Below are 25,040 nucleotides of genomic sequence, written 5' to 3'. Positions count from 1 at the left end.
ATAGAAAAAGGGGCAAGCTATGATGGCGCCATCTAGGCAAACCTTTGACAGTTGCCAACCCCATTATTATGCGTGGATATCATGTTCAATTATTTCAATATGGTTATGCCATTATGATCAGTTGCGATCAACTGGAATTGATCGATAATTTGAAGTCTCGTTACAGTAAGAGCAGCTAAAAGGTGTTGCTTCTTCATATTAAGGTGTTGCTTCTTCATAATTATGGTTGTAGCGTACTTAATATTATTCAGTATTCGATGTGTACAGGACATACGTTTAAAGGTTGTTGTTAAGGCCGATGCAATATATCTGCCGCAAGCCATACTTAGCTGTATCAAAGGATTCCGGCAGACTATCCGGGCCTTGTGTAGCTTTAAATTTGTAATATATTGTCTTAGTTAAAACCAACAAGTGTTTTATTTGATGTCCATAGCCTGCTAGTTCAGTTGTCACTGGTTAAGGGTAATCATGTCGATTTTCTTTGATTTCAACGTGGAACCTGGTGGTAGAAAGTTCAGAAGGGCCATAGATTTGGATAAACATGAGATTGATTTGTTCATGGATAAGGAACACACCAAAGCTATATTCGGAGAGGTGGATATTGGTGCACTCATGTAAGTAGTATATATCGTGCCAAACACGTAATAATCGTAGGCTGGATTTCCCCAATTTACTTGACCTCTTACAGATTTACAAATAATTTGAATCCAAGTATTTTCCCCTTACGCCGCGTGGTCCGATCGCCTTGTTCGATCAATCGGACTACGAATATTTTTTTTTCCCGTTGGCTCGATCGATCGGGCAGTAAGGACTTCTCAAAGTCTTGTAGTCCTACTATCGGACTAACAGGATTTTAAAAGTTCATCTAGCCCGATTTATCGAACCACGAGACTTTGTAAAATCCTCTTATTTCGATTACACAAATTTCAATTTTCCTGGTGGTTCGACCGACACCTTTATGGTTATTTTGTGTTATTTACGATACGAGTACGATAGACAATTCGTATTGTGGCGATTTAATTTTAATCCACACGAGTTCGGAATTACGTTACGAACCTGTAGCTTACAACGTTTTACAGTACAGTCAACCATTTTGGAACCCTAGACCACAGTAGGACTATGTCATAGTAACATTATTGGTACCACACAAATGACGGTCGATCGAAAATTACTGTCTTTGTATGTCTGTCTCTTATTCAAGCGATAGGGACGCAACCACCTTTACGACGTACGTAATAATTTTTTCCGTGATCCATAATTTCCTCCATTTTCAATATCAATAGATTAATAAATTAGACATTAGACATTGACATTTTTGAACCCAACATATCGGAGACAATATAAGAAAGTTTATCTCGTGCCAGTTTCTAGTTAGTACTTAATGAGCTAAGATGAGATAACCTCTATGAAGGAATCATTCACTAGACTTCTCTAACAGTTTCGATAAAAATATGTCCGATCAACCGATCCAACAGGAAAATAAAACAGCCTTGTGGTTCGATAAATCGGGCTAGATGAACTTTTAAAATCCTGTTAGTCCGATAGTAGGACTACAAGACTTTAAGAAGTCCTTACTGCCCGATCGATCGAGCCAACGGGAAAAAAAAATATTCGTAGTCCGATTGATCGAACAAGGCGATCGGACCACGCGGCGTAAGGGGTATTTTCTACCGTAACAAGAATAGAATAAAGTCCCCATTACAATGAGAACATGTCCGCTAAGTGTCAATGATAACTACAAAAAGATTGTATGTAAAAGGTGGAAATCTGAATATTTTCTATATCCCTACTAATACCGCGTGGCTCACTCCGCGATTTCGTCGCTTTGCTACAGGTAGTTAAAAGTACATCCGTTCCGCCCCAATTTTGGGGAAAACCATAAGCCGAGCGTGGCGCTGTCGCCACCTAGCGGCCATATCTGTGCTGATCGTAACAGACGCGTTTTGTTAGAGAGCGAGTCTTCTGTACCTACTCTAGTCTATGATATTTTATATTAGATATGCCATATACTAACATATCAAGCGAAAAAAATGATGCCAACCAATGCTGCCAACGTCACGGCAGCATTAGTTACAATTTGTTTACAACTTCATACGCAAATGCGTAAAAGAGACGGCACAATTAAAAGAATACCTAAGTAAAAAAGAGACGGCTAGTGTTTGTCACTTGCGCGTGAATTTGGTAAATCAGTGATACCACCATAACACGATGGCAAACAGTGAATATGGCGCGAAGCGTGAAACTTTTAAGAAAAATAAATATCAAAGAATAAGATGTTTGACAGAAGGTGCAAATCATTTCAGTGAGTTATATGTGGTAATGTACTCGCTACCGAAGTAAAAAGTTTTCACATTTAGTTATGGGTCATTCCATAATAAACGCTACCAAGGGTTCAAAAATGAAAAATAGTTTAAGAAGTCAACACTAACCTATTTCCATAGAAAACATACCAAACCTTCATGTCAGAAAAAAAAACCGGAAAAAATCTATTTTTACATGTTTTTCATGTACTTGATCGCAACGTTTAAATGATAGGCGTAAAACTAATTTTATACAGCGATATTGGCAAGACTAATTAAAAAGAAAGTAACTGTAAACTGTTACAAATTTCCCGCAGTTATTTCAGGTAAAATATCGTAATTTTATAATTTGTCTTTAAAAATATTAAAAAGCATGGATTAATCGGTTTTTAGAAGAGTATTCTAGACTGTGGTCTCAAAGTAACACCCGAAACGAAAAAGAGATAAAAGTATGTGTAACTTTTCCCGTAATTAACTATAGCCAAACATGTTTTGCCAAAGAAAGGCTATGATGTGAACCTATGCAAATGTGTAATAGTTGTTGTTTTAACGTCTGCTTTAGTCGTATGTTTTAAAGTTTGAAGTTGTGTAACACCCGAAACGTGTTGATCGTCCGCCTGTCATTCCCCGGCATGGATACATAAATCAATCATGGCGACAAAGTAGTAACACAAAAACTACAAAAAGAATTTTTTTTTAGGTTTGCTCCTGTACAAAATATTTTTAATTTTTTTGCGACTTTAATCCTGTGATGTGGGGTGTCGTTGGATAGATCTTTCAAAATGAATAGGTTACACCATCAACCATTTTTTGATTAAGTGAATATTTTCGGTAATATTCGCATCGAAAGAAAAATAATTATGATATCTTCGAGAAACAGTTTTTATTGTTAAGATTAATGTATTTTATAATAATTCAGCATTTATTACTTATGTTTTTAATCGAATTTATTAAAAAGACAATAATTTCAATAAAATGAGCCATAATTTCGTATAAATCTGTCTTAATTTCGTACTCGTAACACCCGAAACGAACCATGAGTAACACCCGAAACAGGTAATTTATTTTATTAAAATTAATTGAAAAGTGATACTAAGTGTTACTTCAGTGTTTCAGTAGACTATACTAACTATTATTACTTGACATAAATAAAACTGGAGGTTACTTGACAAAATTCGCTAAATTATGCATTTTGGTACTGATGGTCAGAAGGTATAGACCAATTCCTGTAACGCCCGAAACAGCTACTTTTTAGTGATTCTCTCGTTATTGCTCTTATACTTTAATTATGTGTGTACAGGAAAAGAAAATATTATCAAAGTAGTAGATGAATCAATAGTTATAACCTCCTAGTTCCTGTTACAATATCGAATAAAACCTTATTTTAAGAGTTCAAGTGTAACACCCGAAACGGTGGAATGACCCTTATGTAAATAAAAGATATTATATTATACTTATCATTGTTACTTTTGTTAGGTATGTTTTTTTTAATAGAATAATAATTGTACACATTGAGACTATTGAAATACCCAATTAAGTTTAATTGGTTAATGGTAATGAAACGTTCTCAAACACCTTTTTTCCCAAATTGACATAAAATTATATAGAATGAATTTTTAAATTAAAGTTTACTACTAGTCAAATCAATATCTTCAATAGTAAAGTAAGAAACATTATGACAAAAAGCAAACTCTATAACAACAAAATCCTTTATTTTACTAACAATTTTATGTTATAATAATTGTTATTGTGTGAGAAAATGAAATGCCTGACAATAAATACTAATTTTGTAGTAATCTTTGTATAAACAGCAATATACCTATTTATTTAATTGACGCGACCCGGACAATAATATGGCGAATAATAATGTTTAATTTGCCAATTGTTGTACTTAATTACAAGAAAACATGCGTTCAAGTAAAAAAACTGTAATATTAAAGTTGAAATTTATATTTCTCTTATTTGTACGACAAGCACCAAACAATGAATGCAACTTACCATGACGAGTCTGCTATGATAATCTATGTACGCAGTTGGTGCGTCCTTGTCATTCTCGCTGATAAGAACATAAACTTATCTCTTTCTGTCAGCCGGCGAAAATGGCGGCTGGGTTTATTTAATTCAAGATTAAACCGAAGAAAAACGGATTATTTCAGCTTTTACTTACCAATGATATGTGACGCCGTAATTTTTTTTGCGCTTCCGCGGATAATTTGAGCATTTCAACATAACGCAGGTCGGCATTTTGTTGCTTAATACACGTTATTTGTGGAAAATTATTAACCGGTGTACACCTTCGCGCTTGCGTCAGGCAGACTGAGACAAACTCGTACACATGACACGAGGTGAGTGCTTCAATTTTGGAACGTGTATAACACATCTTGTATAAAAGATCATAGACTCTAGTACTATTATTTCTTCTGAGCTAATACTATAAATACGAAAGTAACTCTGTTACCACATAACGCTTGAAATTTGGCATGAAAATAGATTAAAGCTCGAGAAAGGACATGATAGTTTTAATCATCATTCCACGCAGACGAAGTCGCGAGCAGAGCTAGTACAGTGACAAAAATGGAAAAGGAGTCACTGGAACAACTTCGTTCATTCTTTCTGTAAAATTCACAGCTATTTTGCTTGCATGTCTAAGCATGCATGAACGTTTTAGCACAGAATAAGTAATAGTACTAGCGTACTAGTATTATATATCTGTGGTACTACCGTACAGAAAGGAAACTTCCTACAAAACCGAAGTTTGACAGCGGTTCAGGGTCGAATCATGCTATCCCTTTCTAATATATGGCACTATCCCTTTCGGCTATTTAGGGTTGTCAAAATTCAAGTAATTGTCTTATCTGTGGTCGTGCGCGCAAAGGAACGTCAAGTTGTGTCAACCCTAATAATTGCTCGGAGCAATGCTGAGCCGAACGGAGCCGATTTGCCCGAAGTCAGGATTTTCGCACTCCTGGTTTTAGCTAACTAAATGACTGCTTTCAGCGAGCTGGCAACCCTTGCCATATGCCTAATAAACGACCAGATGAAAGTGATCGGGTTTATAGCGCTCCACGACCACCCCAACGTGCCGGGCGTGCCGGCAGCCGACTGGGAATACTGGCTGAAGAACATGTTTCAGTGAGCACATATTCATACTGATATTCGCAGGGAAACGTTTAACAAATATTGATTATTTTCACCACACCAGCTCGGAAAGGCTTACTTTGCACTTCAAAAACTGATAGCAAAGTTGCATTCTATTCACATGCGAGGCAAAGTAATCAAATACGAATTTTGAGTTGTTTTCTTATGTCTGCTGGTAGAATTGACTTTTAAATGATGATTTTGGATGATAAATATTTAATAACATTCATTTGGATTTGATTTGGTTAGATTTTGTTTGATATTTTACATTCAAATTTTGTGTTTCACTCGGAGCAAATTTTGTTTAACCCTCGTGCTTTGAAACCCTCGCAACCCTCAAGATTCCAAATTTTGGGATCTTTCGCTTGCTCGGGTATCAATATTAGCACGAGCGGTTAAACGACAACTCTGCCCCCTTGTAAAACAAATAACTATTAATTTTTTGCAGGCGTAATTTGCTTCCCCACAACACTTTATTCGTACACATGATGTGTTGCGCCGAATCCGCCAACGATTTCTTCCCGGACGAAGCTTTCGCGTCTGTATTTAGCAATGACGAATACCTGCAGCATATTGTGCTTATCCCGCCACCAACTTGCACGTTGGGTATGTGCCTTTAAAGTCTAGTTCTAGTACTAATTCCATGTATTTTCGAGTTGAGGAAGTGTGACATGGGACGAAAAAACCGGGCATGTACACAACTAGCACGGTCCGTGTTGTGACTCATCCGTACCGTACACAAAAAGAGATCGAGGTGTGCAAGATTTTTCTTTGACTTCCAAATCCATCTGTCAGATTATGCGATTTTGGTATTAAGAAAAGGTAATAGGGTAGATATTTGCTGCGAGGGTCGAATGGACTTACCCGAGTTTGAAATTAAGCTACACATTTTCAGATATGTTTTCAAGATATAAACCGTTCCGCAAGCATGTAGTAAAGAGGATACCCGCGAAGCGAGAAGACGATGATGCCGGGCTCTACTTGTACTTGGCGTATCGCGATGACTTCTATCCGGACCTCGCCGTTCGTGCTGCTGTGTAAGTACGTTATATCTACCATACATAACGTAACTTATGAAATATGAAATAAGTATACTCGAAAGTGAGTCATATTTTTACAGGTTTAAGGTTCTAATTTTTCTTTTCTGCTCGCAACAATTTTCGAAATAGTGCCTTAATTTTGATACAGGCAAAAAACTTAAAATACTTTAATTATTTTAAATTATATCAGTGAAGAAGATAACGACGACATAGTGGCGATCCTGGACAAACTGCATCCAAGCATGAAGAAGCTATACGGGGACTTCTACGTGAGCGAGATCATCGGTCGCCATCCAGAGAGCCCAAGGAAAACCGTCGTAGCACAGGTATGCATAGTTTGGCCGAGGACTCATTTCAAACATAGACAGAGAGAATCAGAATACTGGCTTTGTCTTAGGCTAATACTAGCACCCAAAAGAAAGGGATAAGTAGCTCGGTAGCGCTTTTTTGTCGTCAAAAGCGTAGTCGCTTTGTGTTACAGGTTGAGGTTGTTTATGTACTAGCAAAAAGCAGAGCTTTGTAAGATCTCGCGGAGGTTTTCTACCTTAAAGGATGACTCACGTTAGACCGGGCCGTGTCCGGCCCGGAGCTTCCGGCGTATCGTTTTCTATGGAAATCATCACGTGATCGCCTGTCATGTCATAGAAAAGTAAGCTCCGGAAGCTCCGGCCGGGACACGGCCCGGTCTAACGTGAGTCATCCTTAACGTACCGAACCGGTTGCTGTCCGGTACGCCTGTCTGTTACAGCTTTTACTTTGTCCTTTAAAAACGTGTCCAGACGACAAAATCAAATTGCCAATATCATCCACACGTAATATACAATTTCATAAGTGCATTACATCCTACACGGTCGCCCAGTACTTTTTGTAAGGAACCCAACTGGCTTTCCTACATAATGTTGGGTCAGCGAGCCAATATTCTTGAATTTATTTTTGCGTCCACTCCACACAATTGATCGAAAAACTATCCCGTCTGGACACCTACTGGCGGTAATCACGCTGCTCCGCACATAAACTAACACACACAGTTCCACTAGGTACAGCCAGGGTCCAGCATCAGCTCTATCTTGGGTACTGCTCTTCCAAGTTCTCATTAAGACGTGTCAGATGACCAAAACAGCGTGTGCCTATGTTGCACCAAACCTGAGTTCCACTAGGTACAGCCGGGGTTTAGCATCAGCTCTATCTTGGGTACTAATCTCCTAAGTGATCATCAAGACGAGTCGGATGGCCAAAACAGCGTGTGCCTATGTTGCAACAAACCTGAGTTCCACTAGGTACTGCCAGGGTTCAGCATGAGTTCTATCTTGGGTACTGTTCTCCTAAGTGCTCATCATGACGAGTCGGATGTCCAAAATAGCGTGTGTCTATGTTGCATCAAACCTGATCGAGTTCCACTAGGTACAGTCAGGGTTCAGCATCAGCTCTATCTTGGGTACTACTTTCCTAAGTTCTCATCAAGACAAGTTGCATGACCAAAACAGCGTGTGCCTATGTTGTATAAAACCCGAGCTCCATTAGGCACTGTCAGGGTTCAGCATCAGCTATCTTGGGTACTGAAAGTACTGATCTACGCAGTGATCATCATGACGAGTCGGATATCCAAAACAGCGTGTGTCTATGTATGTTGCATCAAACCCGAGCTCCACTAGGTACTGCCAGGGTTCGGCATCGGCTCTATCTTGGGTACTACTCTCCTAAGTGCTCATCAAGGTCGGATGACCAAACCATAATGTGCCTTTGTTACACCAAACCTGAGTTCCACTAGGTACTGCCAGGGTACTGGGTCATTTTGCTGAACTGCACGCCGACGTTTCGATTGGCGTGCAGTTCCCATACAAGTTGCAGTCGGGTTGTAGTCCGTCTGTATCGGCCCTAAGTTACTGAAGTTTGTATTAATTATGCTTATCTTTATTTATAATTTTAGCAGTTCCAAGCAATAGTAACACTAAAGGCGCCATTCATTAATTACGTAAGACAATTTTTGCCAGCTTTTGACCCCCTCCCGCCCTATGTAAGAAATAATAAGAATGGGCTGACCCCGTCCCCCTCCCACCAATATAATTTATTTTCAAAAAAATATTTTTATGAATGTTTATTTGTACCTGTACAAAGGTACTTAATGAGCTAGTTTAAGCTAACTGTGCACCGTGTTTTATAGCATAGAGTGTGGAAGTATTATTTTAAACGTCATAATTTCATAGAAATTTAAAAAAATATCGCATCTTTGTGATCTTACTTAAGAACTATGAAAACCCCCTCCAACCCCCTTGTAAGAATAAATAAGATATGTTCGACCCCCCTCCACCCCAAAATCGTCTTACGTAATAAATGAATGGCGCCAAAACTGTATCTCGAACTGAAAATACCCGATTTAAGTTTGCTAACACAACATGACTGATAATCACATCGTCAGCGTCACAAAACATACGAGTAAATAAATATACAGCAAGATTGATTGTTCTAGTAGGTATTCACAAAAACTTAATTGCTAAAATGGGAATCAAACCAAGTGAAGCGAGGTGGGTTGAATCCAAAATTGTACCCACTTTGGTATTCATCGTTGTTAATGGCGTAAGCGCCATCGACATTATTGAACTTGAAAACACCACATAGGTATCGTATTGTCTGAATACCCACAACACAAGCCTTCTTAAGTAGTCAATTTGTATAAGAATGTCCAATATTTATTTATTTATTTATTACTAACGTCATCTGTTAGAGAAAGAAATAATTAACATTAGCACGAATGTTAATTCATCATTTTGCCAACAGATGGCGCTAGTAGTAATACAAAGTGTTATTACTTTATTTTATTTTTTTAGGTTTATAAAATGATATTTTTATGTTTGATAACACATCTAGACATGAATTTAAATTACTATGTTAAATTTCAAACCTAACAGTGCAGTAGTTTTTCCGTAAAGTGTACCACAAGAATGCATAGTTCGTCGATTAGTGATAATAAAAGATGATAAATGACCTCACTCTGGCAACATAAGCCGTAAGTCTGAGTAGAGTAGGTAGGTACTCAGCGGAGCGAAACCACGTGGGACTCGGATTGTCACCCATATTGGTCACTCGATCTGTTTGAAGCCTGGCGTGCCGGGATGGCTCGTCCTTACATCCTACTTGACGAATGACTGTGGTGTGGATGCCCCAAACAAGCGCCTTAGAGGGATTTCAAAGCTGATTCGATTTTATACAGCCCCCTCCCTAACTAAAAGTAAGGCGCTGATGAATACCTCATTTTAGTCAATGAAGTCAATCCAGATAGCTGTCAGGGTCTTCCTGCTTCCGAATACAATAGTTGTGCGAGTCGGTTTGGATTGTATTGATGAAAGTCGGTTACAGAGGTCCTGTCATAAAAATCCTTCAAAAGACAATTGCATTTTTAGCAAGACGACGAGGCTGTCGGAGTGATGTGTCTCAACGCACAAATCGACTACCAAACTCTGTCGAAGACGTATGATCTTGCTCCATACTTCGGCCTGAGGAAGGCGACAGGGCAAGAGAAAGAAAAGCTGTGGAAAGCTAATTCTTCGTTTTTCGCATTCGGGTTAGTTGTTGTAGAGGCAATTGCACTTACCTAACCATATTTAACTATTCTTACTTAAAATTTAATTTAATGCCGCCTTTGTCTAAAACACTTATCGTAGATCAAAAGTTGGATTGGATGTTGAGGTACTTAGTTGCCCATGGAAAGCATTAGCCACAATTTATTAAGTACATTCATCATTTTTGCGTTAGTAAATAACACACAAATCAACACACCATAACACTATTATAATTGTATTAACTAAGATCAGATTTCAACTGATATCTTATATTATCCACAGAGAACCTATATTGCTTGGAAAACGTAATCCTTTCGATAGTGTCGCTGACTTGATTGACATAAACAAGGTAAGATGTTGAGGAAAACAGAATATACTGAACCACAAACCTTCGTTTTTAGGGATCCGTACCCAAAGAGTAAAAACGGGACCCTATTACTAAGACTCCACTGTCCGTCTATCTGTCTGTTACCAGGCTGTACCTCATGAATCGTGATAGCTAGACAGTTGAAATTTTCACAGATGATGTACTTCTGTTGGCGCTATTATAACAACAAATACTAAAAAGTACGGAACCCTCAGTGGGCGAGTCCGATTCGCACTTGTCCGATTTTTTACAATAACCCTCTGTTTTGTAGATTTCACGCAAAACATCTAAAGCCAGGCCACGAAAAACTTCAAGCCATGTTTTCTTCAAAAAGAACGCAGCCATGAGGCACAGCATGGATCAGTTGTTCTTCAACAAACATTCTGATGATTACAGCGATAAGGTGATGTATATTAATAAACGAAAAAAAAGGGCCTTCTGACTACGTAGGAAATTTGGCACTACAACTTTCCATCCCAGGTCGAAGATCTAGGCGCAGACCCAGAACAAGATGAAAGTATGTAGTGCTAAAGGACATGAGTGAGTACGATGCAAGTTATCCGAGGACGATGTCGTAGACAGAGCAAAGTGGAGAAGGATAAGCAGGAAAGCTGACCCCGCCACCTATGTGGGATAGATAGCTAGGAAAAGAGAGAGATATATATTAATAAACGAATTCACTTATGTCCTATTCCAACTATCGCCTCCTGTATCCGTTTCTGTAGGCCTAGCTGCACATGTCTGGAGCGACAGTTTCTCGCGGCGAGACAGACTACCCGTCTTTTTCTAACTATGTTAAGAAAAGAGGGACGCGTAGGTAGTCTATTCCGCCGCGAGATACTGTCGCGCCCGGCTGTGCTGTACGTTCCAGAAGTACCTTTACAGAGTGACTCGACAATTTGCCAGACTAGCTAAATATTTTTATTTATTACATGGTTAGTGCGGATAAAAATTTAATGGATTCCCTCTCTATTGCATCAAATCAAAGATTCGTTGATTATACTACTAGATGTGGAAAGTATAAGATTAATTGTGCTTTGGTTTTGCCAACGAATGTAGGTGGCGCTGTAGGTGCCTACGTCTCTTTTCAAAAGTTGATAATTATTGAGTTACTCAATAACACATGGCACTGCACAGCGCCATCTTCTTTAACAGTCAAATTCTGGGAACGGTTTTTTGTTAGACTTTAGACATTTTAACAATTAATGAATCTTTGTCCAATATAGGCCCGTTCATATAATTCTGACCGTACATTCTCGTTTGGTCAGCACCACTCGAATGGCACAACGCGTTTGGTTAATGAGTTCATAACGCGCGCGATTGGTCGCAACTAGTTCCATAGGACAGACGTACAGTTCACGTGCTCACCAGTGTGCTGGCGCCATTCTCGGTGCTCATAAGGCCCGTCTTTACGAAATACGAGTAGATAATATATGTCTGTCTTATGTGATGTCTAATCTTAGGTGTACATTCCATCTCGATCACCTTCTATGGCCACGAACATGTCTCACCGCCCCAGTGTGATACTGGAAGAGGACCCATTCGACTACGACATAGTCAACATTGACTCCAGCCTGCTAGCGGTACCGGAAGTTCCGCTTCCGCTGCGCAAGTTTTCCTCTTCTCTGTGGCTGGAAGAGTGCGTACTATTTGTTATATTCTTCGTGTATAATTTATAGCAGTAAGTTTTATTTTTACAGTTAATCTGTACGCGCTCTAACTAAGAATTACATGTAAATAATACAATGATCTGCATCCATTTTTTCTACTGCTGAATGTACTCACTTTCAGACAGGACTCTCGCGCGCAAATAAAACGATACAAAACAAATAAACAATCGACAATAATCAGCTCCAAAAGGTTAAAAAGTAAGTACTTTAAAACTTCTTTGAATCCCTAACAATTACTATTAGAAATGAGTTCTAGCTTAATATGTAGGTATAGGTACGTTACGCATATTGGTTCTTAGTACCCCTACATCAGTTTTGTTTTTCAGAACAAAGAAAATTGTTGTTAAAGGCCATGCAGGCCAATAATGCCGAAATGGACGATTCGGAGTATCACGGAGAGCCCAACGCGTTTAGCATTGAGCTGTATGCTTTGCGAGATGATATTGACGAAAGGTTAGACAGGTGGTCCCAATCCAAATCATATTTAATCCAAGACACAAAAAACATTATATTCCTCTTTACTAACAAGCACACAAAATAAATATATTGCGGACATGGGAATGACGAGTTCTTCGAGACAGACTTACAATTGCTTACAAGTAGCTATAATATTACAGTCTATATACATTACTCTAACAAAAAATAAGAAGCCTATTGTAAATTCCAGAAAAGGCTACCATTTGCTGCAGGCAGCGTTTGAATTGATGAAAGACTACGACTACTGCTTGCTCCGAATGCCTTGTACCAGTTCGTCTATGTTTTTGCTGAGACATTTTTGTGTAAGAAGCCTGTGCATCTAAATGTAGAGCTTGATTGTCTGTTGACCCTGACAAATCTTAAGTTGACTCATTTCCTTGTTCTTATACGAGATCTAATAAATCAAATTATTTCATTTGTTCAAAACCATCCTGACCAATGGATTTACATTTATCAGGCGGCTCATATCTGATCTCTGTGGAAAAGATCTTTGGTAGTTGGCGGCAGACCATCATATTTGTTACTAAGCAGTGTCTTAACTTTCAGTTTGTGCCCTGCAAAGATAAACTTTGCAGTGATTATGCACTGTACATCGCCCACAGGAGCTCTGTATTGGGGTTAGTATATTCATATATCATTTATTTGGCGGGATTATTAAATGCTATACATTTGAGATGATACTTTTGGGGGAAAGTATTTATACTTTTTTGACGTCATTCGGTACCTAATGAAATTTCATACGAATACCGGCCTATTAGGCAGGGAAGGTAATTTAACTCCTCGTAGTCCACGTGTTCAATGTAAGGCTATTTGTGTCGTTTCTAAGCAACATGTCCCACTTTGTCGCTTGCCATAAGGACTCATTGACAGGTTATTCGAATAAAGATACAATCAAAGTGGGACCTTTGGCTGGACTTCGACACATTTGTAGATCTTTAACTAATTCGCATTTTTCGCCCGGAACAGAAATTGCCTAGCCTTTAGCTCATTCCTTTAACGGCGCTAAAATAAAACTAACGGTGATCCCTTCATTTCCCGGCCTTTATACTAATTTCCCTTTGCAGTAAATTGACGGTTCGTAAAGCGGAGATGGTAGATGTTCCTCAGATATCCAGGTTGATGCAAAGTTTGGATGGTAAGGAGGCCATGTGGATGGTCGAAAACAGCATCATGGGCAAACAGCGGCATGAGGCGTACGTCTTCGTTTGTGGACTTGATGTCGTGGGCTTCGGAATATTGGAGTGAGTATCTATTTTTTTTATTAGCCTGTTGTGTCCCACTGCTGGGCAATGGCCTCCCTCCCTTTCTTCCACGCGTCTCGGTCTATGGCAATATTAGGCCAATCTTTCTGAAAGATGTCAAGATCGTGCCGCCTTCTCCTTTGAGGTCTGCCGTGAGTATCTGGTATTTAAAAAATAACTGTCTCCTTCTTTACGTATTCAAGGGTTAACTCAGGAGGTAGCTTGGTTTGTTCTTTGGATCAAATGAGCCAAGCGGGGCCTGTCGTGACGCATATTTAAGGTCTTGGCTATATTGCAGCACTTACATCAATTGTTCTTAAGAAATCCATTTAGGTATTTGAGTCTAAGTTGGATATCGAATTTCTGCTTAGATTAACGTTAGGATTTACCGCGGCCCATGCTGAGAAAACCAGGGGGAACCTGATCGGACAAAGTTTTATATGGCCCTCTATCAACAGTTATTGCTAATATAGAAGCCAAAATTATCAGAACCCAGTTCACTATTGAGTCTGACAAACAGCACACTCAAGCTAATAAGTAGGTAGTTATAGCCACTATAGTTAGTTCAAACTATGTAATATTTGCAGGCCTCCAGAACAAATCAAATTCTTACAAGCGCGCTACGACATCGATGCCTTTCGTATTCCGAAATACCATTACTCGGGCCAGGGAGTGCATGGCGGTTTCGCCAACATTAAGACTGCCTTGGTCTACCCAGTGTTCGAAGCCCACTATCGGTTCTTCCTTAGAGAGATTATGAGGTTATCAGGAGCTGATTCGCTGATTTGGTTTACTGGGTATAGGAACAAATGGGTAAGCTCTTAACGTAACTTGAAGAGGTCATCTCTTCGATCAGCTTTTTTTTGCTTAAATGGTACTGTGGATATAGAAGAAACAACTACTCTTTCGTTACTATATGATATGAATAAGGATCCGCCATAATGTTTAGCTTGCTGCATAAAACTACACTAAGTCTCTGCAAGTTGCATGATATTCCATTTTCCGGATAGACGCCTCTATGGATCCTAAGCTTTTTCAAGACATGGGTCCTACTCCTACCGGTAATGCTAAACGATCTTTAATGAAATATAAGGGCTTGAAAAATATGTTTTAGGTAATACACAAAGCTAACTCTATGGCTTTATCCATGGTGCCGCTTAAACCAAGGCAATGGGATCCCGTTTTCAGCTTAGTTCCGGAGTTGAAGAAAATAGGAAAAATGGCCAAGGAAGTGTGAGTTCCCTTTATTTGTTTGCCTGTTGTGTCCCACTGCTGAGGCCTCTCTCTTTTTCTTCCACGCGTCTCGGTCTATGGCAATATTAGGCCAATCTTTTGGAATAGACGCCTCTATAGATCCTAGGCTTTTCAAGACATGAGTCCTACCGGTAATGCTAAACAATCTTTAATGAAATATAACGGCATGAAAAATATGTTTTAGGTAAAAAATATTTTGAGTTCCCTACTATACCTAGTCCTACAACCCAGTTCAAAATTTAAGTCCGTTCCTGTTCCCGTTCCGGTACTATCCGTGTCCATGCTTCGGGATTCTTGATCTAAAAGGGGACAAAATAACATAGATGAGACTTGTCGTTAGTTCTTCTTCTTTCCCTCAGCATGGCGTTTAGTTCGTGGTTTATGAGCAAGAAATTAACCACTGTGACCCGGCTTAATGTTGATACAAGGATCGTGGTTGTCGGAGCATCGAGAACGGCTATGGGATTTCTAAGCAAACTTTTGTTTAGGTAAGTTTAAATATTTTTTTTCTAAAACTCTAAATTAAAGATTAAATAGAAAATGTTTTTAAGTTAGGTTAGTTAGGTCTTACTCTTGGATTGTGAATTGTTCTATGTAGGTACTTACCTAGATGATAGGATAAAGTATCCTATTAGAAAACCCTATAGTAATCCACAAGCCAAGCAACCACCAGTGTTGAATTTTCAACAAATATCCGTGCCAATGATTGGTACTTTTTAGTGATGCATCATCGTACCTGACGTTCACGAGCGTGACGCTCGTGTCGACCGACGGTTTGCCGTACGTACGCCACCCTGATCCTTGTGCGGAAATGATGTTCCCGTACCACCGCACGACCACGCAGAACTATCTTCAGAGCACGCCCTATACTTACTACGTTAACGTGGTGCAAGGAACTATGGTGGAAATTAACAAGTAAGAGTTTTGGCTGTACCAAGATTTGTGAAAACAGGCTAGTTATGTGGGCATGGTGTGATATGGTTGAAGGTACCTTTTTTCATATTTTTGCTCATATCTCGAATATCTGTACGAATAGCATTATAATTACTTCGGACAAAAGTTTTAACATAAAATTTACTACAAATTTGGTTATGTTTATTTTTACTCTACAATTAATACTTTAGGAGCTACAGGCTGTTAAAATTAAATAAGAGATAAAAAATAGACGATTTAAGAAAACGTCGTTTTTTTGTAATTGTTCATCATAAATAAAAAAAATAGTTTAGAGTATGCAAGATAAGCGACCTGCTGATAAAATATAAAAAAAAACTACACGAATTATTTCCGCAGATTTTTCTAATTTGCTTAGGCTACTACTCCTACTGGAGGTAACCGTAGCGATACCATTTTAACTTTCGCTTGTTAAAAAAGTTTTTGCTGGAGCGTCGGTTATCTGTTTTATCCAAAGGCTTTTAGCTCAGTTTTCGTTACGACAATTGATTGTTTTGTGAACAATGTAGTTCAGTAAATCGTTTATATCTCATATCAAAACAGGGAGGATAAATACATAACAGTAGCAAGCGGGCAGCGATATTATTACGACAAACTCTTCCTGATGTTCGGCCAGCAGTTTCAACACCCGGACTATCTGAAAGCCGTTTTAGATAGAGAAAGGGATATTCAGTGAGTATTTCTTTCATTTCTTTTATTTAATATTGTAGAAGTCTAAAATATAAATATATACTTGGTCAAGCAAATCTTGGCAGTAGAAAAAGGCGGCAAATTTAAAAAATGTAGGCGCGAAGGGTAATCGTCCCATAGAAAATTTGAAATACGCGCCTTTTTCTACTGACATGATTTGCTTGACCAAGTTTCAGATTCAGATTCAGATTTATTTATTTCTCAATAGCAATACAAAATTTTCATTAATACAAACAAAAATATGCACACATAGTGAGATCGTCAAGGTAGGTACGCTAGGTACGCATTTTAAACTAATATTTACATTATTTTACAAACAGAAAAATAAAAAATAAAACATTAAAAATATAATTCAATTTCAATTACATATACAATTTGAATAATAATTAATTAATTAAGTAGTCTATTGGTACTAATGGGTACATTAATAGTTATTATTTAAGTATTCTTTAACGCTATAAAGTGTCTTGTCAAGTAGGAGCTGTTTAACTTTGCGACGAACAGTGTTAATATTTGTCTCAGTTTTTATTACTTTTGACAGCTTGTTGTAAAGTTTCTGCCCTATTATTTTGGGACACTTTTTTGTCATTTGTAATCTGCATTTACTTTGTCTTAAGTTGTCAGGATATCTAGTCGGTCGTTTACTTACGTCACCGATACGTTCAAATTCACTTGGATTATTTCTTACATACATTATAACTTCTAGGATATATGTAGATACAGATGTTAATATTTCTAAATTTTTAAAATGTTCCCTGCAGGTATCATTATATTTTGCATTGGCCAGGATTCGAATAGCTCGTTTTTGCATTTTTAAGACACGTTCAAAGTCAGTTGAGTTTCCCCACAGTATAATCCCATAAGACAAGATTGAATGTATGTATGAAAAGTAGGCTTCTTTCAGATGATAATTTGAGATGAGGGGTTTCAATTGTTTAAGGATATATATGCCTTTCGCTAGCTTTCCACATACTGAGTTTATATGAGATTTCCATGATAATGTTGGATCTAAGTTGAAACCAAGTAGTTTCACATGCTGTACACTGTCAATGATTGTGCCGTTTGATAAAGGTATATTTATTTTATTAGCGTCAGTTTGACGAGTGTTAAATTTCATTATATTTGTCTTTTCAGAGTTTAGTTTAAGTCCATTAATTCTAAACCACCACTCCAGTTTCTGTAGGATCATGCTTATTTTATTAGTTAATTTGTCATCACATTCATCATTTACAATAATTGTCGTGTCATCTGCGTATAATATAATTTCTCCGTCTATGTCAAGTTTATCAATGTCATTTAGAAATAAGGAAAATAAGGTGTTCCCTAAAGACGATCCCTGTGGCACGCCTATTGTTGTTAATTGTGGCTGTGATCTGTAGTGCTTACCGTTTACTTTTATTTCTACAGTTTAGTGAACAAACCTCTGAGGTTCTAAACTTGTCACATAAATCACAGCAAGATGAACTAGCCATGGACTTAATTGATTAGGTGCTTCGGAAAGGCGAGGTCACCATGCTATTTTTTTTCATACCAATACTTAATGATACATAATTATATCTAAGCTTCAGTATTACGCGTTTACGGCCCCACTTTTTCTACGCCGACGTGTTCATTCATAGACATGAGAATCGGTAGAAATGAGGATCAGTATTATATGAATTAATTAAAAGTCAAATCGGAATGGTGAAATAGGAGTTTTTAGATTGTATATATTTTGTTAACTAAGCATTTGTAGCCGGGGTTCGTACTTTGACATGGAAATAATTGATTCACAATCATTCAACATGTAGACAAGGAATGACCCCATCGTACACACGTCTGGACGTCCCATCTCTTCGGGAGCCACAGATCGAGACCAGCTACGACACACCCCCGAACGTGTTCATCATCAACACAATCTCTGACGCGACCAGGGTGCTACGGCAGATCCATAACTTAACTTATATGAATAACAAAGGTAAAGATATTACCTAACTGAAGCATCTTAACCTTTTCGCCGCCACGTCAATGAAATAATATAGTGTCATCAGCGTCGTGTCAAAAATTGCACGTTTAGTAAACAACCCGTATAGGTAGGTAACATATCAATTCGTGGCGTGTGAGGCACGAAATATACTGACTTTATATCAAGTCTATGGCGGCGAAAAGGTTAATTATCATCAGTTTTTAGTAGCAAAAAACTTTCCTGTGGAATCACCAGATATTATTTTATGAACTGTATAGGTACCTATATATATATATATATACCTTTTTATGTGACTTCTAAATATTTTATACTTATTAATAAATGATCTGAATCTGAATCAAGGAAACAACGAAATGAATAATGTACTTATTGTCTGTTTTTAGATAAAGTAATAGTGTACGGATCGTCTCTGGAAGTGTACTGCTGCATAGCTGCGCTGAAAGAAATGAATATTCCAAGCAAAAAAATCGTATTTGTGGATTCATTTCCGTCCGAAAACCCGCGGAAGACCAGAGTTCCCATATTTAATAACGTTTATGTAAGTCACCAAACTTCGTTCTACAGAGTGGGTCTGTCATTGAATGGGTCTAAAAAATTACATTGAAAAATGTTAATGACGATCTCGTGATGATTGTGAAACTCTACATTAGACAAGGACAGCAAGAAATCAATGAATGTGTAAATTTCTTGAGGAGACTTTATGTCTCCTCTGTCTGACTTGGTTGATATGAGGAATATTTAATTTAATATGAATCTACCGAAGAGCGCTGGTGGCCTAGCGGTAAAAGCGTGCGACTTTCAATCCGGAGGTTGCGGGTTCAAGCCCCGGCTCGTATATACCAATGATTTTTTTGGAACTTATGTACGAAATATCATTTGATATTCACCATTCTGCTTTTCGGTGAAGGAAAAAATCGTGAGGAAACCCAATCCCAATAAGGCCTAGTTTACACTCTAGGTTCGAAGGTCAGATGGCAGTCACTTTCGTAAAAACTAGTGCTTACGCCAATTCTCGGGATTAGTTGCCAAGCGGACCCCAGGCTCTCGAGAGCTGTGGCACAAATGCCGGCATAACGTGAGTTACGTGAGGAAGATGATGATGATTAATCTTTCGAAGATTTAATTTTTAATTAACAAACTTTATAACTACCCATATGATAGTGCGTCGTCGAGGGTACAAACCACACTGCATCCATCAATCTAAAGGTAACTTGGTAACTAAGAAATACTCTCTTCTTTACATTATGTCTCATCTTATAGGTTGACCAAACGATCTCAGAAGTCTTCGAAGAGCTCGGCATAAAAGTGTTGCGCTCGTACTACTTCCAGTTTTGGAAGACCAACGATCGCAACGTGGTCACCCACGTGAGCTTCCTATCGCACTTCCAAATGGTTGAGCTGCAATGTGCTGCGCTATTTTATTATGGGACACGAGGCATCGATGCCGATGCCTTCCAAGGTAAAATAAAATGTAACAGATACTGGATTTCAATGATTATTACACAGGACAGGATGACACAGTGATCATAGACCGCCCGCTAGTCCGAAGCCATTTTAAAAGAAACAAATGACGTATTAGCTTTTTTACTGACACACATAATGTACGCGTTTGCTAGCTTGTGGCCTAAATGTGAGATAATTGGAGTGAGAAATTGAGAACTTGAGTGCTGGTGCTTACACTTCACACATGCACCTTTGCGCGCTCAAAAGCTTTTGCTACTTTGTGGTCTAAATCGAAAACTTTAACTGAACAGCGATACTTCGCCTCAATAGATAGCTAAGGCCCACCACTATCCTCTAGATTTTTCGCATCTTCCCATGTCCATGTCGAAAAAAACGCTGCTGAGTGCCCTAATTGATACTTTAATCATTTTTTTATATTCAACTAGCAATCCATAAGAGCAGCTTAGTGTATGACGAGGGTATACTGATCGACCACGAGTGCCGCACCAATAACCACTCGATCTACGCCGCCGGTCCAGCCACGCGGTACAGCGCACGCTACTTCGCTGAGATGAGGAACCATCAATATTACGATTCTTATGAAGTCGGTGAAAAGGTACAGTCGCCAACAAGTACAAATTAAATTCGAATTTTGAACTTTTATAGAAAAAAAGAAAGTTCCCAATTCAAACACGCAAAAAATGACTTGGGACTTACGAAGCTATGGAGTAGTTTCCCTATGTCTGTCCTCAGATTACCGACTTAGATGTAGATAACTACTTTCAGTACCAAAAGATTGCAGTTAAAAATGTGTTTGTTTTAGCTTGGAATACAAATCAGAAACCAGCTGGATCCGTTGTTCTCAGAGAACAAACCTAATTGTAGAAAATCGATGCAGACCTCTGTGAAGAGCGTTAGTTTTGATTCTACTATTTACCCGAGTACTGCAAGAATATTTGCTGAAAATGCTGGGGAGTCCTTCTACAGTTATAAATCGTTAAGTATCACTGCAGAGTTATCACATTCTGTGCATAATGTGATTGATAATGTAACTAAGTGCTTAAAGCCACAGCAATACAGTTCATATTATACAACCTTATAACGCATGCTCCAGAAAATTAGTTTCTACTTTGTGGCAAAATTGGGGCATTTACAGTCAACTGCCACAGTCACCAACCCCAATAACCTTATTGGTAGTTGTCAATAAAGCGTGTTTAATAGCTGCCGGTAGGCGGCAGCTTTATTAGGAAGAAAACAAAAATGGCGACAAGAAGTCATAATATGCGATTGCCTCTTTCTCTTACTACGACAAACTGTGAATAAGAAGTTTTACAACCTCGGTCAACAGTTGATGGTTGGCCGGCCTCCTAGCCTAGTCGGTAGTGACCGCAGGGTTCCGAAGCAGGAGGTCCCGGGTTCGAAATGTTCGAATCCTGGTATCCTGGTAAGGGCATTCATTTGTGTGTTTATCACAAATGTTTGTTCCTGAGTTATGAATGTTTACTATATATACAAAAAAAAAATTGCCTGTTTCATACATTTGAGTTGGTCCGATGTTGATATTTTCTATGAGAGAGTTATTTTTTTTTTCGCGATTTCGCGGTTGGTTTCATAGTTAAATGTGATCGCCATCGCTGACTGAATTAGAAAAATTGGTTCCTGATCACCGATTAAAAATCATCGTGTATAGGTATCGTCCCACAACACAAGCCTAATTGAGGTCTGCTAGGTCGATCTGTGTAAAAATTGGCCTATAGGTTATATTTATTTACTTATAACTAATGATACCTTGTAGTAATTTGAAGCGTGATTCAAAGTACCAATCAGACAAGGAGTACGACAAGCTACCGGTGTACAGGAACGCCCACTCGAGGTACTGCAAGATGCCAGGGGGATTGCAATACCTGGAGGTCCGGGCTCCGGGGATGAAGATACCACATCCTTATGTACAGTCTTTGGACTTTAATGTAAGTATAAAAAGCCTAGCATACCTTGACTCTTAGCTCGTTAAGTGCGTCCGCCCCATACAGTCATCGGGGAGGGATCAAGCCTTTCTGATTCCCCCGTCCATTGTGCGGGTGCCCTGGCGATAAGCTTGGGCTGCCGGAGGATGCCGTGGTGGAATGTTCTCGATATCAGTGCGCTCTCACGAACGGCAAGGAGGATGAAACGCCGGAGTGGGTTTAGTGGGTAGGGCCAAGTGCTTGAGCAAGGAGCACTTTGCCTCACCCACTTACAAGCCACTGGTAGTAACTTCTAAGGATATGGTTAGAAAGAAGCTTATTCGTAGATACCACTTTTGTTACTCTGTAATTGTTTTTTCAGGGCTTCGTAATGGAGACATTTAAAATGGGGTACTTCAAGTTGCACATGACCCCAAACTTTGTCGTGGATGGCATCACGTGTTTGACCCCTGCAAAATACTATATCGGACACTTCAAGGCTCTTTTTGGAAAACCTGCAACAATATTGAACAACATTCATATAAAATACACTGTAAGTCAACCTTAAGTCATCGTTATTCTTTAAGTAGGGTAAACTACCCCAAGATTTAACGTATCAGTCGTTGGCACCTATTTTTGTAGGATATCACTGCTGCCTTAAGAGCCAACGGGAGTGGTTATTTCTCCATACAAACGTACTCCTCGTTTTCCTCCGTGGTTTTTGAAGCTAGAGCAATGATTTTTTCAACACAGATTAATATTGTCAATATCTGTGTCGGACCGTTTTGCTTTTTTTGATATTTTTGTTTTTTAAGGCGCTAGAGCCCTTCAAAAATGGCCAAAATGGCCTAATTGACTATGCCGCAATGAGAGGCGTGGCATTCAAAACTGATATCAATTAGCCAAAAAAGCAAAACGGTCCGACACAGATAATTTCATAATCATTTAGATTTCCAAATTTGGTTACGATTGGTTTAGTTTTGGAGGAGGAAACAGAGGAGTACGAAACCTCGATTTTTGAGATTTTTACGCAGGATTTTTCGCCTTGTCCTTATCGCACTACTTTTAGGTGCCGCTTCCGTTAGCGAGACGGGTATATTTACCTAAAATATTTAAAACTCAGCTCCTGTTTCGTCTTAAGGTAAGGTAAAAGGTGACAACCATTGGCGGGGCGCCGACAATGGGATATTTTACCTCAGGTAACCATTTAATTCAGACACAAGAATATTTAAAAAAATGGGCAAATTCACACCGCCTCGAGAGAGATTCGAATTCTAGACCTTTTGGAAAGGGTAAAATTTTGTAACAAACTGAGCTAGACACATCTCAAATCAACGGCGCACCGACGTCCAAATCATAAAGGCAGAGAAATCATACATGACATGACAATGCTTTACCGCAAACTAACCAAATGTAATGAAGCAGAGCCTACTAAAGAAATTACATTTTATTGAATTAATCTTCTTAATATTTCTATTGCAGACTAAGAAAGTGGACAATTTATACGATTTCTTCATTTCACCAGGAATCATGTTTTTGTATCACGACCATATTGACGACTTGTTTGCAGTTGTCAAGGAAATTTTACCTCTGGTAATTATAATACTCAGTTATTGTAGTAATTCATTTAACCTAGTTTTTACTGCTGTTGGCTTCGGCAATTGTGGGGTCGAACGTATTGACCTGTCATTTTTTACAGGATAAACCCAATGGGGAAACCCTGAGCGAAGCATTGACGGAGGCCAACGAAAAATACAAGAAGACAGTGAGTATTGCAATAATTTCCGGAACAGCTAGCCGTCTGATCTGTTTTTCTTATGTTTTAGATTTAACTCTCAATTCGAGTATAATATGACACTGTATTTTGTTCATTTGTAGGTAGGTATATAACTTTTTTGTTGTTGTTGTTATTAGTAACAGTAGAGACACTTAAGGGGGTCAAACAGATCACTGTGTTATGTCTTTCCTGTAGACATACACGAAAGTTAAGGGCTATAAAGGTTAATTTTCTTATTTAACCCTTATCCACGTGAAAAGGTCCTCCTTTTATTTACAGAACTATGATAAAATCATTACTTACATGCCCACAAGCTGTTAACTATTGCCCGCAGGAGAGAAAACTAGTGTGTTATCGCGAACAGTACATTTTTCTCTCCTGTGGGCAATAGTTAACAGCTTGTGGGCATGTAAGCAATGATTTTATCATAGTTCTCTAAATAAAAGGAGGACCTTTTCACGTGGATAAGGGTTAAATAAGAAAATTAACTTTTATAGCCCTTAACTCTCGTGTATGTCTACAGGAAAGACATAACACAGTGATCTGTTTGACCCAAGGACATCTAGATCTGGGTGATTCTCAAAAAATATGTCAGCGTTCTAATTGCCGCGACCCATATATTTTCATACATAATCTACGAAACGAGTCGTGGCAATTAGACTCAACCGCAGAAATATTCTCAGAGAATGACCCATCTAAGCACACGGCAGCTTACCCGACCAACGACGCATATGCAGTTTCTTAGTACGTAGGTATGTAGATACAGACAGATGTAGTGCATAATTGTTTTCCATCGTATTTTCTCGGAAACGTTCGTATTTGTCATGCTACTTCAGTCAACCTCTGTAGTTTGTGTACCGAGACTGCCTGAAATAGCAAGACACGTTCGTACGATTCCGTTAAAATACGAAGGAAAATAATTATGTACTACATCTGTACTTCTAAATCCTTAGTTACTCTCCTGATTACAAATAACTCATAACTTGCAGTCGGCTATCCGCTCAAAGTTCGAGAAGTCTCCGCACGTGGAAGCCATTGCGGCGTACGTCCTCGAGTGGGTATCTCAGAACGACCTGCTACTGCCCATGTACTACCAGCCCTGGCAGAAGCCCGACTTCCAACACGATATCGGCCACCACCCTGCCTTCGACGAGTTTAAGATGAAGGAAAAGAAAGTTACATCGCGTTTCTTTAAAGATGAATAAATTGGTTGGAAACATGGAAAT

At 38.7% G+C, this 25,040-nt stretch overlaps 1 protein-coding gene across 2 annotated transcripts; it reads left to right on the top strand.

The window, feature by feature from the left end:
- Nucleotides 1–405: 405 nt before the first annotated feature.
- On the top strand, nt 406–25,040 carry LOC134797154 (cilia- and flagella-associated protein 61-like). Of its 2 annotated transcripts, XM_063769403.1 has the most exons (29): nt 406–614; nt 5,298–5,432; nt 5,887–6,044; nt 6,334–6,475; nt 6,669–6,804; nt 9,877–10,037; nt 10,318–10,384; nt 10,674–10,805; nt 11,866–12,041; nt 12,194–12,270; nt 12,399–12,525; nt 12,740–12,851; nt 13,096–13,166; nt 13,614–13,790; nt 14,378–14,603; nt 14,905–15,023; nt 15,404–15,532; nt 15,765–15,959; nt 16,539–16,667; nt 18,476–18,642; nt 19,035–19,189; nt 19,912–20,110; nt 20,541–20,710; nt 20,918–21,090; nt 21,890–22,061; nt 22,420–22,590; nt 23,520–23,630; nt 23,737–23,802; nt 24,804–25,040. In XM_063769403.1, the coding sequence occupies exons 1-29, from the start codon at nt 469–471 to the stop codon at nt 25,017–25,019; spliced, it is 4,215 nt and encodes a 1,404-aa protein (XP_063625473.1). In that variant the 5' UTR covers nt 406–468; the 3' UTR covers nt 25,020–25,040. The 2 variants fall into 2 exon arrangements, with proteins under 2 accessions (XP_063625473.1, XP_063625474.1); XM_063769404.1 differs by lacking the exons at nt 22,420–22,590; nt 23,520–23,630; nt 23,737–23,802; nt 24,804–25,040 and having other exon boundaries at nt 20,918–21,007; nt 21,890–22,001.

This window comes from Cydia splendana, chromosome 14 (genome assembly GCF_910591565.1).
Source record: "Cydia splendana chromosome 14, ilCydSple1.2, whole genome shotgun sequence".
NCBI classification, from domain to species: Eukaryota; Metazoa; Arthropoda; class Insecta; order Lepidoptera; family Tortricidae; genus Cydia; species Cydia splendana.
The sequence above is the reverse complement of the archived record's forward strand: the minus strand, read 5'-3'. Positions and strand labels throughout refer to the sequence as shown.